The sequence below is a fragment of the Rhinolophus sinicus genome, chromosome 14 (genome assembly GCF_057876585.1).
Source record: "Rhinolophus sinicus isolate RSI-liver-muscle chromosome 14, RSI-T2T, whole genome shotgun sequence".
Classification (NCBI taxonomy): domain Eukaryota; kingdom Metazoa; phylum Chordata; class Mammalia; order Chiroptera; family Rhinolophidae; genus Rhinolophus; species Rhinolophus sinicus.
Genome location: NC_142514.1, coordinates 183,487,706 through 183,501,682, shown reverse-complemented (window position 1 = coordinate 183,501,682; position 13,977 = coordinate 183,487,706). Strand labels below are relative to the sequence as shown.

Sequence of the window (13,977 nt, the reverse complement as noted above, 5' to 3'; positions counted from 1 at the left end):
AGGCCTGGAGAGGAGCCCTTCCAGTGTTGATGAAGAGCAAAAGTAACTTGTCCCCTTTTCAGTTTGAAAACGGACCATGTCCTTTCTTCCTGCCTCCCTGTAGAGGTCCAGGCTCAAAAACAAAACAAGACAAAAAGAAAAACAAAACAAAAAAACCCACAAGGCTTAAGACATTAAATCCTAGGATCCTGACTGAAGTTGAGGGTTTCCAGTTTTTAGGCTCCCAGAATTTTTTTAAATACAAGAAATGCCACAAAGGAGGACACAAATTGTGCAATGTTCGTCTTAGTAACTGTACGCCTATCCTCACTTAGAGGTGACCTCAAAATCCTGTTGTGGATGGTAGCCTAAAAATGACCCCCCTCCCCAGGCCTTGATCCCACTAACCTCCCAGGAGCAAAAGAGAAGTGCAGCAAAAACAAGGAAGAATGGCACAAACGCCAAAGATGGTGGTTGTTTCTAATATTTATTTTTCTGGTTATAAAAGTTGATACACGAAGAGTATTGGGCTGGGAGAGGTTTGGAGTCCTGCAGGATCTAGCCGGTCACTTCTCAGAACTTCCATCTCCTCATCTGGGAAGCAGGACAAGGCACCCTGCCTTGCTCACTCCACAGAGGGCAGCACAGATCAAATGAGATAACACAGGAGAAGCACTTGGTAAACTGGAAAGTGCTAGTAAATGGAAGGGGTTAGTGTCCCACCCTCGGCTGAGGTAGCACCAAGGCCTGAGATCCTGCCCCACCCCTCACCCCTAATACACAAACAAAAAGGGGGCCACTTGCAGCCTTGGTTTGATGCAGTAGGGGAAGGGGCTGTACAAATCTGCTTCAAGCCTGGCCAGATGGGGCCCCACTGGGGCCCTTCCAGAACCGGGCATCAGCTGTGGCCAGCTGGGTGAGGGCCTCCTCCAACTCTGGCCCATCCTCTGGGAAGCGCTCGGAGAAGGATCGGATGAGGCCGGCAGCCGAGGCTTCGTACTCAAGAAGCTGTACTTCTGAGCCTGGGAAACAGATGGAGAGAAAACAGCAGCAGAAAAAGGTCTTCATAGGGAAGCAGAATCATCCTCCTCCTCCTCATCATCGGAGCAGCTAGTTCTTCCTGAGCTCTTACCAGGTGCCAAAAATTGTGCTCAATGTTTTAGGTTTACTATCTAATTTAATCCTTACAATAACCCTATGAGGAAGGAAATATTAAAGGAGGAGTACTTAGTGAATTGCTGGATTCATTCATTCATTCATTCATTCATTCACTTAATAAAGATTTACAGCAGGTGCCACGCTAGGTAGGTGAATCACACATAGTCCTTGGCCTCCAGGACCTTCCAGCTCAGCAATTGCTTCATCTTTTCTACTGTGGGAACTTGGGCAAGTTTCTCAAGCTATCTAAGCCTCAGTTTTCTCATCTGTAAAATGGGGGTGAGCACAGTACCTCTTCTTTCAAGAAGCTGTGGGAGTGCTCAATAAGTACTAGCCACCACCCGTACTATCTCTGAGCCTATTTACTCACCTACTAAATGGGGCTGTTCCAAGAGTCCCCTATTCGAATACTCCTGAGAAGCACTTCCCTCTAACACACTTCCACTACTCTACCCACCCACCAGCGGTGGTGCGCTCTGTGGCATCGTGGGGTGTACACAGCTCAGAGCACAGGCTCTGGGTTCAGATGGCCCAAGTTCAAATTCTGGTTCTGCCACAATTTGGGTGACCTCAAATATACAGCCCCTCTGTGTCTCAGTTTCCAGCTAAAAGATGGCGATAACAACATTCACGCTGAGAGTTAATCCATGGAAAGTTTGTACCCAGTGCCTGGCATATGGAAGTCCTCAGAAGTTAGCTACCATCACCATCAGCACCACTACCTTTGAAAATCCAACCTGTCCTTCAGGCCTCGTTTAACTATCACTTCCTCCCCAGAACCTTCCCTGATTCCCTCCAAGGTGGATGTGATCTTCAGGTTCACTGTAGTGGCGGCACAGCATCAACGCTGGCTTTATGAATAAACCCAAACCTGGAAAGTTCAAGTGACTAGGCCAAGGTCACACGGCAGTTCTGAAGCTCATGCTCTAACCACTGATTAGCACTGCCTCTTAAGTGCCTCATGGGCCAGATGTTGGGAAAGATGAGTCAAAGGATGAAAGGAAAGTGAATGCAGCAAAGGCTTGTAATACAAAAAGTCCAAGCACCATGCAGACAGGGTCAGGGCTTTTGAGAATAGAATTATCACTTGAGAAGGGAAAGGGACCACAGGGCTCCTGATGTCTATCCTGAGCTCTGCCGAGTCACACTGTCCCCTGGGTTCCACTCGGCCTGCTGTGTCCCAACTCACTGCCTGACCTGCCCTTGCTCTAGGGTGAGGGCTGATTCTCCAGTACCTGGGGTCTGCCTGTTCCACTAGCCCCTGCTCTGCTCGCCTTTCTCAAACTGTCTTACAATCAGCTCGGCCCTGTATATGCAGTGGTGGTGATGGTGGTGGTAGGTGCCAAGATTTTGGTCTGAGGTTTGGCACGGGGAGGACCATGGCAGGGAGAGAAGCAGGCTCACCCCAGGTAGCCCTCCCTGAGCCCCCAGTCAGTTCCAGGCCTCCTTTGTGCTCCCAAAGGGCTGCATGGCACCCCAAAGTGGGCTCAGGAGCCCATTACCTTCGAGGCGAGTGTTGGGCTGAACGATGAGCTTCCGAGATTCCTTGCGGAGCAGCACCGTGTCCCTGAGGGTGAGGAAGCACTCGGGGGAGGCATCAGTAACCGCCGCATACCCCTCGTACAGGGCCCGGCCTCCAGCCACGTCCCCTGTGGACTTCAGCACCTGTGGAAAGGCAAAAGGGGTCACTGCCTAGGTGGGCGCCCACCCTGCATCCGCCGGGCTCTGCCAGGGCCACAGCTGATGGTGCCCAGCCCCGGACCATATCTGCTGTCACAGTGTTGCCGTGCTGAATAAGTGAACACTGTAGATCAAGTGCTTACTTAGGTCATAGTAAGTGCCCGTTAAAATGAAGCGAATGTTTCTCATTTGAGCTGTGGACACAAAGGCATTACCATCATCCACTTTTTTAAAAAAAAATAAAATAACTCACACACACAGTAACAAGTACATATGTTATAAAAAATAGTAAGAAACTCATACAACCGTCACCCAGATTAAGAGTTAGTCCAATGACCCCTTCTCAACTACACCTTGCGGCCTCCGGATCTGAGGAAACAGCCCTCACTCCTGTGCTTTGATTCCCTTATTTTCCCTGAGTTTTACTCTCAAGCATTCTGTCCATTTTTGCCCGTGTTCTGCGATTTGCTTTTTCTGCTTGAGTTACGTTTGCGATCCCTCTGTGTTTGTGCATGCAGCTCACCCTTCTCCCTGCTGTATGGTATCCCACTTCTAAACACACCGCAACTTAACCTCTTCTACTGTAGATGTGTAACTTGTGCTTTTGGCCTCTCAGGACTCGTGCAGATGTCCTTGTACAATGATCAGATGCAGGTTTCACCAGCAGAATCGATGAGCTGGAGATCAGGTGAATGTGTGACCTTAAATGGCAATACCCACGTTGTTCTCCAAAGCTGCACCAGCTTCCAGTCCGGGAAGCGGCAATGGCAGTCTTCACTGCTCAGCATACCAGGCTGGTGCTGGCACTTTTTCCTTTTTGCCAAGCTGGTATAAATCTCACGGGGTTTGACTTGCGCTTCCCTGATTACTAATGAGGTTGAACATCTTTCCCATAAGTCATCTTCCTCCTCTGTTCATGAATTTTGCTTATTTTTCTGTTGGCTTGTCTTCGCTTTTTCTTTTTCAAGTTCTTTATATATGTAAAGATGCTAACCTTTGTTAACATATATGTGGTAAATACCCTATCTTCGTGTAAGACTTGTCTTCTCACCTTCTTTATGGTAACTTATGAATGAACAAAAATTATTTTTAATGTAGTGAAAGGGACAGATCTATTCCTTGATGGCTTGTTTCTCATGTTTGCAGCAATTCTCCTTCACCCTGAGACCATAAAGATATTCTCTCAGTTTAAAACTTTGCCTTTCACATTTCATTCAGCCTTTCATCTCTCTGGGATTGATTATGTCTACAGTATAAGGTAGAAATCCAATTTGTCTGTCCATAAGGATAACCTATTGTGCCAGCACCACTTATTAAACGGACCCTCCTGTCTCCAGTGATCTGCAATGCCACTTCTGTCATATTCCAGTCAATGCTTGGTTCTTGATTCCGTTCGATGGCTCAACTTGTCTATTACTGCCCCAGAGTCACACTGAACCAATACTCTTAGAATAAATTTTGATGTCTGGTAGAGCAAGTCCCCCAACCTGTTCGGCTTCAGGAATAGCTAGGCTTTTATTCATGGTCCTTTATGTGTCCATCTAAATTTTACAATCAGCTTGTCAAGTTCCATGACAAACTCTCCTGGGACTTTATATCACGACTTCTCTGATCACCCAAGCTCTGCAATCTTACTGTCATATCTCACTCTGCAATTTCAATTTCCCCTCCAATCTCATTCGCTGTCACATCACCCAGTTTTATTGTCTTTATAGCTCTTGTCATGATCTGGAATTATTAGGTTGGTGCAAAAGTAATTGCAGTTTTTGCAATTATTTTTAGCCTTTTAAACCACAATTATTTTTGCACCCAATCTAATCTCGTTCACTTATTGTCTGCATATCTATTGTCTACCTTTCCTCACTATACTATAAGAAAATGCTCACAGCTTATTCTCAGTGCCTGGCACGTGGTAACTAACACCCGGCATATACTCATTGAGTGAATGGATGAATGCATTAATTAATTAATCAATCAATCAATCAAGAGACTATGAGGCAGTGTTAAAGGGTGGGGAGAGGTTGGAGGGGTCCTCTGAGGTGAGAGACCGCCACTTACCTGGAGTCTCCGTAGGAACCGCTCCAGGGCGGGCTTGCCCACGGACCGGATCTTGCTGCGGTCAAGGCGGACCCGGGCATCCGGGCGCCCATCAGAGCCTGTGGTAGGAGTGACGGTAACGAGTCCCTCACCAGCCTCCAGCAAGACCCTCAGGATCACAAACCGGGCCTGCATATGGGCCTGCCGGGGCCCAGGAGAGAAGAGTCATTTGCAGCTCTGAAGTAAGATGCATCAAGTGCTTGATCTAAGGACTGATATATAGGACGTGAGCGCTGAATTCTTCTTACTGTTCTATTCTCCCCTTTTCTGCCTATTCCTCTCCCCTCAGATACCTCCTCCTTCCTCTGCCCATAAGGGAGGGCAGGTTGCCCGGGAGACAGGAAGGCCATTTCCAGGCAGGACCTTTGTCACCAACATGCTCTCTGCCTCTCCAAACCCTACTCTGATGACAGCAGTGTCCTTCACCACCAGGATCCCAAACACTTTCTGCTCCACCATCTTGTTTACATTTAACAGAGGGACAGAAAGGACATCATTATCCCCAGGTGACAGATCACAAAACAGAGGCCCAGAGAGGTAAAGTGACTTGTTTAGGGTCACACAGCTGGTAAGGGAGAGCAAGGACTCAGACCCAAGTTGCCTCACTCTAACATTTGTGTTCTTTCGATGACATAATATTGCCTCCTTTAAACATGCTTATTTGACTTTTTCAAACATTTCTATTGCTTATCCTATTTCCAAAGTACATCTCATAACTGAGCCAGTCCAGCCCGATGGCTCTGGAGGCAGACTGCTTGGATCTGAATCCTGATTTTGCTGCTTACCATGAGTTACTTAATCTCTTTAAGCCTCAACTCCCTCATCTCTAAAATGAGAGGAATAATAGTACCTACCTCCTGGGGTTGATATTGGGAACAAATGAGTCATAATAACTGTTATAACTATGTGTGGCACAGAGTAAGTCCTATGCGAGTCATCTATTAGGAGTCATAGTAATGTCATCTCATTTGATTCACCCTCAAAAATGGGCAGGGAGATTATTACTCCCATTTCACAGGCAGAGACATTGAGGATCGCAACAGTGATGTGAATTGCCCCCATACACAGTGGAGTCTGAGATTAAATCCAGTTCACGTGCCTTATAGGTATGGTGGTCCCATCCCTGTATCCAAAATCCTGATCCTGGCCCCTACTTCAGGCTCCCCGACTCCTGAGGGCTCCCCGTGACTCCCACCTGTCTCCAGCTGGAGGCCTCAGGGGTGTAGAACTCAAGAGCGAGCAGCCCAGCCCGAACCATGTTGAGCCAGTTCACGTAGATCACATCTTCTGCATCAGACCCCTCGAAGCCAAAGATCCTAAGGGAGGAGAGGGAGGTGGTGGGGCGTCCGAGGCTGCCTGGGCCCTGCCCTCCCTGCTGGCACCCCTCCCCCCACAGAGGAGGCCTGCCCCCACGCCTGCTGTTCGTACTCCAGCACTTGGGGCTGGAGGCAGAGGTAGAGGCCCACGCTCTCAGCCCGGCACTCTTCGTAGCTTGAGGCGATGGTGCTGAACTTGCTGTCCCAGGTCTCCCCGCTCCGGTACCAGCTCTGAATCTGGAAGGGAAAGCCCAGGAAGCAGGCTTAGGGGTGGCTGCCACTCCACCTGTGTCCACCCTCCCAGCATCCTAGGGCTTCACTGAGGCTGCCCTCACCTGCTCCCCCGTCTCCGGGTTGACCACTGTCTCCTGGTCAAAGTTGAACACTCCTTTCTCATCCTGCAGGAGACAGTCATTGACATGGGGCGAGTGATGGAAAGGTGGCCGTGCTCAGGTCCAAGCCTTTAGCCCCAGGATCCCAGGGCCGGACGAGTGGCTCAGAAAGGTGATCAGGGAGCAGTGAGCAGGTGGCAGGAGCAGCACGTCCACGGACACACTGCTGTCTCCAAACCTGTGTCCTGGGACACCTGCTGCTCTCTCAGAGCTCCCGGGAGGTGGGAGAACCAGGGCCACTGCACCACTGCACAGAGAGCGACTCTGAGGGCAAGAGGGGAGCGGCTTGCCCGAAGTCCCATGAAGACCTACTGTCTCCATACCCCAGTTGGAGATGTCCCAGCGGCAGGGCCAGAGAGCCTGGCGGCAACTCCCTGTGCAGCTGGCAGAGGCCCCAGCACATGCCTCGCTCCCTCGAACTAGCATCACCCTCACCACGCTGTCCACATGCCCGTCTTCTGTGCATCACCACCAAATCCTCACAACCCCCCTCCAAGGAAGGTTCTATTACTACCCCATCTCCCAGAGGAAGAAAGTGAGGCTCAGAGACTCAGAGCCCCAAAGCAGAATCAGAGCGCACAACCTCCCTGCACACTGTCTCTTAACAAGAACACCCATTTGCTGAGGGCTTCCTGTGTTCTGGGCAAGACCCAACGCTTTGCTTTTATTCCTCACAACAGCCCATCGAGTAGGGGTCAGGAACCCCATTTTACAGATGGGCCAACTGAGGATCAGTGAGGGGAACTGACATATCCAAAGCCACAGAGTGACCACATTTGTCCCTACTTTGCTGTGACTTCAAAGCCTGGACAAGGCTGATAACAGGCTGCTGCCCTCACCAGCTGCTCTCTGAATCCTCCTACTTCAGGCCCAGATCCCAAGGCCCAGCTCCAGTCTTTCCTTCCCCATTCAGTGGGGCAGCCCTATCCCACAGGGAGCAGGCCCCCCCCAGAAACCCACACTCCAATGTCCTCACCCCACCCGCCTCCAGTCATCTCATCTGTGCAGCTCTGTGCTGGGGGTCCATAATGGGCTCTTCTCAACCTACGAGAAAGCCTGTCTGTCTTTTTCATATTTCCTGAGTGGGTGTCAAGGGGGCTCTAGCCACTCTGGCCACCTGGCAGGAAGAGGCTGCTCTGGGGAGAAGCAGCCCCTATGATACCTGGAAACGTACAAGCTCCAGGGAACAGCAATGCAAAGACAGACAGTGCTTCAGCCTCAGGACTGGGAGCATCCAGACACTGCCCCCTCCCAGCTTATTTGTCCCCAGCACTACCTGAGTCACACCCTCAGGGCAGGCTTCCTTGATATGAGCCAAGAAATACCTCCTGTGCAAGAGACTCTATAGTGGGGGGACCTTAGCTGGACTGTCCTGCAGGTCCCATTCAATCCTTGGAGCTCCTGGGACATCTTGGGGGAGGGAGAGATACTGAAGGCAAAGACCAAAGCAGTTTCACACTTGGAAAGGGCTGCTCATGGAGGAAGGGAGCTGTAGGCCTGGGCACCAGGCATCCACGGGCCACGTTCTTACCTGCACAAAGAGCTTGCCGCTGCCATGGCCCAGCAGCTCGTGCAGGCCCACCTGCACATCAAAGGACGGTCCCTTCCAGCGGATGTACAGGTCCTACCAAGACAAGCAGAGACCCGTGCTATTGACTGTCCCATCACGGCCACACAGCCTGCCAACGCCCCTTCTGCCAGGCCGAGAGCCCATCATCACACACGTTTGGCAAAGGCCTACCACACACCAGGCTCTACACTGGGCACTAGGCGGCCCATCTCATCCTTGCAACAACCCAGGAGGAAGGGACGGCCTCCTGTGTTTGACAGGTGAGGAAAACAGGCTCCAAAGTCACAAGGTCACATGGCTGGGAAGCGGCAGAGCCAGGACTGAAGCTGTGCTCTTTCCCCCTTCCCTGCCTTCCTGGTGGCGGCGGAGGTCAGGCCCAACCCAGCCCTGACCCCCGGGCTGCCAGTGCCCACCTTGTCATCCTCCTCCAGGAAGGTGAGCTTCTCCCGCTGCGTGGCGTAGGCCACAGCCAGCACGTTCCCCAGCGACACGTTCTTAAAGCCTTCTGTCTGCCTCAGGTCGTCATCTGAAGGAGAGGGCAGGGAGGGGAGAAGGGGCAAAGGTCAAGGGTCACAGACAAGAGCAATAGGCTGGGATGGTGAATTGAGCGCGGCAATTTGAGGCCGGGTGAGTATATGGCGGGAAGGGGGCGACTCTCAATGGAGGTTCCTGGCCAGGGGTGCTGAGGGCAGGCTGAGGCTCACAGTTGGGGATGTTGATGCCAGCAGGGATGCCGGAACCAGCGAAGGTGAGAACATCCAGGGAGGTGAAGTCGGGGGTGAGGAACTTGTCCTTCTCAAAGGCCCGGGGCCAGGGCAGCTCCTTCAGCAGCTGCTCCGCGCTCGCCACCAGCCGCTCAAACTTGGCACTCATGGCCTTGTTCACCATGGCCACGAAGCCTGCGGTGGGGAGAGAAAGGTCTGTGGGTCGGCAGAGCTCGGGAGGGGTCTCACATCCCACTCAACCCCTAAACCCCTCCAGTCTTCATGCATGTAGTGACTGCCTGCTGTGTGTAATGCGCCTGTATGGGGACAGCAGTGACCCAGGCCTGGGCCCTGCCTTTACAGAGGTCACTGAGGTGAGCCGGATCTGGAGAAAAGGCCTCACTGGGTAACAGCTGAGATGGATCTTAGAGTTTATGGGGAGTACGTAGGGGGTGGTCTGGAAAGGATCAGATTCCCAGCGGAAGGGACTATATGAGCAAAGAAGGACGCTCTTCTTTTGGGGGGAAGTGTGAGCTGTCCCGCGTGGCTAGAACATTTGGCTTGTGTGGCAGTGCGCGAGGCTGCTTTACAAATGGGCTGGGACTGATCCTTTCACATTCAATGCAGTTAGAGTTCCTGGCTTAAAGCAGTGTTTCCAAAATGCCCTCCACAGAACACGTTTTCTATGCAAAGCTTCATAAAGAAAGAGCTACCTGATCAAATAAGTTTAGGCAGCACGACATACTCTATCTCCAAGTTCCTAGAGGTTCCTAATCACATTTACATATTAAAGGTACTGAAAAGTCCTGTAGGCAGAGACCCCTTGCTGCTTAGCACCAAACCCTTCTTCTGGATGTAATTCCTATTAACCCTGAATGAACTATACCTCAGAAAGGCCTGGCCTAGACTACTGCCTGGTCAGGCTCTTGAGAACAATGGGTTAACCTGGCCAAGAGTCAGGGTAGGCAAAGCCTCCTTGTCTGGATTCACTCTGTTCAATGGAATCGTCACACCAGTCCAGGGAGAGAGGGTGATTAAAATAGCAAAGAAGGAAAAGCAACGTATATGTCCAACAATTGGCGATTGACTAAATAAATTCTGGGGCAGCTATGTGATGGCATGTCATGCAACTGTTAGACATGTAGGATAGTATCAAATGTCATGGGAAATTATTTATGATATATTGTGAATACTAAGCAGCTATTAAAAAGAATGTGGTAGGGCGGCCGGATGGCTCAGTTGGTTAGAGCGCAAGCTCTGAACAACAGGGTTGCCGGTTTGATTCCCACATGGGTCAGTGAGCTGCGCCCTCCACAACTAGATTGAAGGCAACGAGCTGCCATTGAGCTTCCAGAGGGGCAGCCGGATGGTTCAGTTGGTTAGAGCGCAAGCTCTCAACAAGGTTGTCGGTTCAATTCCCGCATGGGATGGTGGGCTGCGCCCCCTGCAACTAAGATGGAAAACGGCGACTGGACTTGGAGCTGAGCTGCGCCCTCCACAACTAGATTGAAGGACAACGACTTGGAGTTGATGGGCCCTGGAGAAACACACTGTCCCCCAATATTTCCTAATAAAATTAAAAAAGAAAAATCCAACTTAAAAAAAAAAAGAATGTGGTAGGACTATATGTACTGATTTGAAAAGATACCAAGCTTTACCGTTAAGTGAAAAAAGCAAATGACAGAACAATGTATACAATATTCACAATATCTACCTGGATAGATTAAAAGTAATGTACGTGTGTTAATGCTTAGACAAAGGTCTGGAAGGACTTGAACTCAGCCGTGAGCTGTGGTGACCTCTGGAGAGGGGTGACATAGAAGAAGGTAGTAAAGGAGAAATTTCACATTTTATTCTACATACTTCTGTACTGTTCTCATTACTTACAACAAACATGGATTTTTAAGTTACATACACACACAAACACAATTACATGCTTTTAAACATTTATAAGCTCTCTATAAAAACAAAAGACAAAAAGTATATTCCAAATTTTAACCTTGGGGCAAGTAAAATCACAGTTGGTTTTTTTTCTGTATTTTCAAAATTTGTGGCTATGAACATAGACTACCTTTCTAATAATAATGAGTTATAATGGGGGGCATCTGAGATTGAGGGTGCTGAGGAGGCCCTTGGGTACTGGCCCTCAGAGCAGGCCTGGCAAATCAGGACCTGGGCAGGAAAGCTGCAGGTATGCACACCTGCCTCTGCCCTGCCACCTTATGCACTGTCCCTGGGCCTGGATCTACGGGCTCAGACCCAAGCCAACCATGGCGGCTGGCGCCTTCCTCTCTCCTCCCAGGCTAGTTTCTCTGGCTTCTGGCAGTTGGATGCTCCAGACTCTATATCCAGGGGCTTGGCAGAGACAAGTCTAAATTCTCAGGCTGGATGCCCTGCCTTGCACAGGTGGGTCCTGTAGGGGATGTGGGCACAGTGGCCAAGGCAACCTGCCACCTGTCTTGGGATGACAGCAGCTGAGTCAAGTTCACAGTCATGTTATTATGCTCCCATTCACCAGCACTTTTATGCACCTGGCATTGTGCTAGGTAGTCTGCATATAATATCTCACTTCCCCTGGCACCCAAAAGGGAGCGACTATGCTTAGAGGTGGGGTTAATTGGCCCAAGATCACAAAGTCGGGCTTGGAACGGACAAAGCCAGTGCCCAAACCAGATTACCAATGGCAGCACAGCAAAGTGGCTCAGAGCCAAGGCACCCGGGCTCGGCCACCTACGTACTGTGCCTCGGTTCCCACATCTGTAAAGTGAGGACAGAAATCCTCACAGGATAAACAAGCGCATATAGGTAAGTGTCCACTCCAGGGCACATCATCAACTCTGGCAGTTGTTATTATTAGTATTACTGCCCAGTGGGAAGGGGAGAGCCCTTAGGGGACGTGCGGAAAGGGTTACTGATCTGACCTCCCGCCTCCCGGAAGTTACCTTCAAACTCTCCACGGGAACCAAAGGGGTCTCGGTAGCTCTCGATGAACCCGATGTAACTGAAGGAGAGAAGGGCAGAGATGGAGGAGGGGCGGGAAGGAGGGGGTGGGGTGGGGTGGGATGAGGTTGAGCCCCCTCACCTCTCCACAATGGGGCCTTTGTCCTGGATCCAGAAGCGGGAGCCCCTCTTGTGAGCCTCAATGGAGCCCTGGGTGAAGCTTTCTATATACTGAGCCAGCATCTGCTCCTGGTGGCTGTTGGCTGCATACGTCTGGGGGTGAGCAGGGGTTGGTTAGCCTCAGGCCACCCACCCACCCCTTACCCGCCCTACGCTTCCCAGAGGAGCTTGGAGCTCATACACCACAAGCCCCAGCCAGCCCTACCTTGGCCTTCTCCAGGTGCTCCACCACCTTCTGGAGGATGGGTGCATAGTCCCCCCGGGTCACCCGGAAATGGCTCCCCTGGAACTTGCAGCTCTTCAGCTTGGAAGTCATTTCAGAGTCAAGAGCAGGCTCTGAGGGAAAAAGCGTAGCTCAGGGGAAAGGCGAGAGTAAGACACCCCAGCAGGCTTCTCACCATAACATTATTCTACTCTAAGCTCTTCCATGGCTGTCCACTGCCTACAGAAACTAGTATAAACTTTCATCTTCAAAAATATACACATTAAGTAGCATGAAATGTTCTAAGTGCTTTACATGTGGCAACTCATTTAAGCCTCACATCACTCTGAGGAAAGAGGAAAATTATTATCCCCATTTTACAGATGGGGAAACTAAGGTACCGAGAGGTTAATTCCAAGATCACATGGGTAAGACGTAGCAGGGGAGGATTCACATCGTGTGGCAGACTGTATTTTAAAAAGATAGCCCGGGGCGGACGGGTGGCTCAGTTGGTTAGAACGTGAGCTCTGGGCAACAGGGCTGCCGGTTCAATTCCCCAGTGGGCCAGCAAGCTACAACTAGAGTGGAGTCAATGAGCTGCTGCTGAGCTCCCGGGTGTCCAGATGGCTCAGTTGGTTGGAGCGTGGGCTCTCAATCACAAGGTTGCCAGTTCAACTCCAGCAAGGGATAGTGGGCTGCACCCCCTGCAACTAACAATGGCAACTGGACCTGGAGCTGAGCTACACCCTCCACAACTAAGATTGAAAGGACAACAACTTGACTTGGATGGAGCTGATGAGTCCTGGGAAAAACACACTACTGTTCCCCAATAAAGTCCTGTTAAAAAAAATAATAATAATAATAAAAGTAAATAAAAAATAAAAAGATCGCCCTACCCTACATGTAATGACAATGGTCCTAATAAGAAAACAAGAGGGTGACTGGGAAGTAGATATGATAAGAAAGAAGTTGAAGAGCTGTGGGAAGGGCCGTGAGCCAAGCAATGCAGGCAGCTTCCAGAATCTGAGAGGGAGGGAAACGGATTTCCCCAGGAAGGCTCCAGAAGGAACTGGAGTTTCATTTTAGATTTTGGGCCTCCAGAACTATAACAGAATAAATTTATGTTGTTTCATGCCACTACATTTATGGTGATTTGTTACAGAAGCCATGGGATACCGACATACTGTTACATTTTGCTTGTTGCCTCTGATCAATAAAACATACTTCTAGTTATGTAAAAAAAGAAAAGCCCCAGAATCTCCCAACTCCCATCAGGACGTGGGAGCTATATTCTCGCTTATTGAAGGAGGGCAGGCTTATGACTACAGCAGAAGTGACACACGGGACTACTGAGGCTAGGTCATAAAAGACAACACAGCTTCTGCCTAGCTCTCTTGGAGTGCTCGCTCTTGGAGCCCAGCTATGGTGAGCAATATGAAAAAGCCACGTGAGGCGTTCTGGTTGACAGCCCTAGCTGAGGTCTCAGCTGACAGACAGCTAGCATATACCGCTGGATGTGTGTGTAAGGAAACCTGCAGATGATTCCAGCTCCCAGCTGTCAAGTCAGCCCCAGTCTCCAAGTCTTCCCAGCTGAGGCCTCAGCCATGGTCAAGCAGAAGCAAGCTGTTCCTAGCATGCCCCATCCAAATTCTTGACCACAGAGTCCGTGGGCACAAAACGGTGGGGTTATATCACTAAAGTGTGGGGATGTTTGTTACACAGCAATAGATAACTGATGCACTCAGGCAGCATGACTCCA

The 13,977-nt window shown here is 50.3% G+C and overlaps 1 protein-coding gene across 5 annotated transcripts in view; it reads right to left on the bottom strand.

Moving 5' to 3' along the window:
• Nucleotides 1-447: 447 nt before the first annotated feature.
• DPP3 (dipeptidyl peptidase 3) overlaps nucleotides 448-13,977 on the bottom strand; it is a 29,052-nt gene continuing 15,522 nt past the window's right edge. For all 5 annotated transcript variants that reach the window (XM_019737801.3, XM_019737800.3, XM_074336734.2 and 2 more), the window contains 12 exons: nucleotides 12,222-12,352; nucleotides 11,979-12,109; nucleotides 11,839-11,897; nucleotides 8,897-9,091; nucleotides 8,606-8,718; nucleotides 8,154-8,246; nucleotides 6,566-6,628; nucleotides 6,343-6,467; nucleotides 6,110-6,230; nucleotides 4,876-5,055; nucleotides 2,640-2,802; nucleotides 448-1,001 (listed from right to left, as the gene is read on the bottom strand). In XM_019737801.3, coding sequence (XP_019593360.3) covers nucleotides 829-1,001; nucleotides 2,640-2,802; nucleotides 4,876-5,055; nucleotides 6,110-6,230; nucleotides 6,343-6,467; nucleotides 6,566-6,628; nucleotides 8,154-8,246; nucleotides 8,606-8,718; nucleotides 8,897-9,091; nucleotides 11,839-11,897; nucleotides 11,979-12,109; nucleotides 12,222-12,352 — 1,547 coding nt within the window. In that variant the 3' untranslated portion in view covers nucleotides 448-828. The remainder of the gene's footprint in view (nucleotides 1,002-2,639; nucleotides 2,803-4,875; nucleotides 5,056-6,109; nucleotides 6,231-6,342; nucleotides 6,468-6,565; nucleotides 6,629-8,153; nucleotides 8,247-8,605; nucleotides 8,719-8,896; nucleotides 9,092-11,838; nucleotides 11,898-11,978; nucleotides 12,110-12,221; nucleotides 12,353-13,977) is intronic.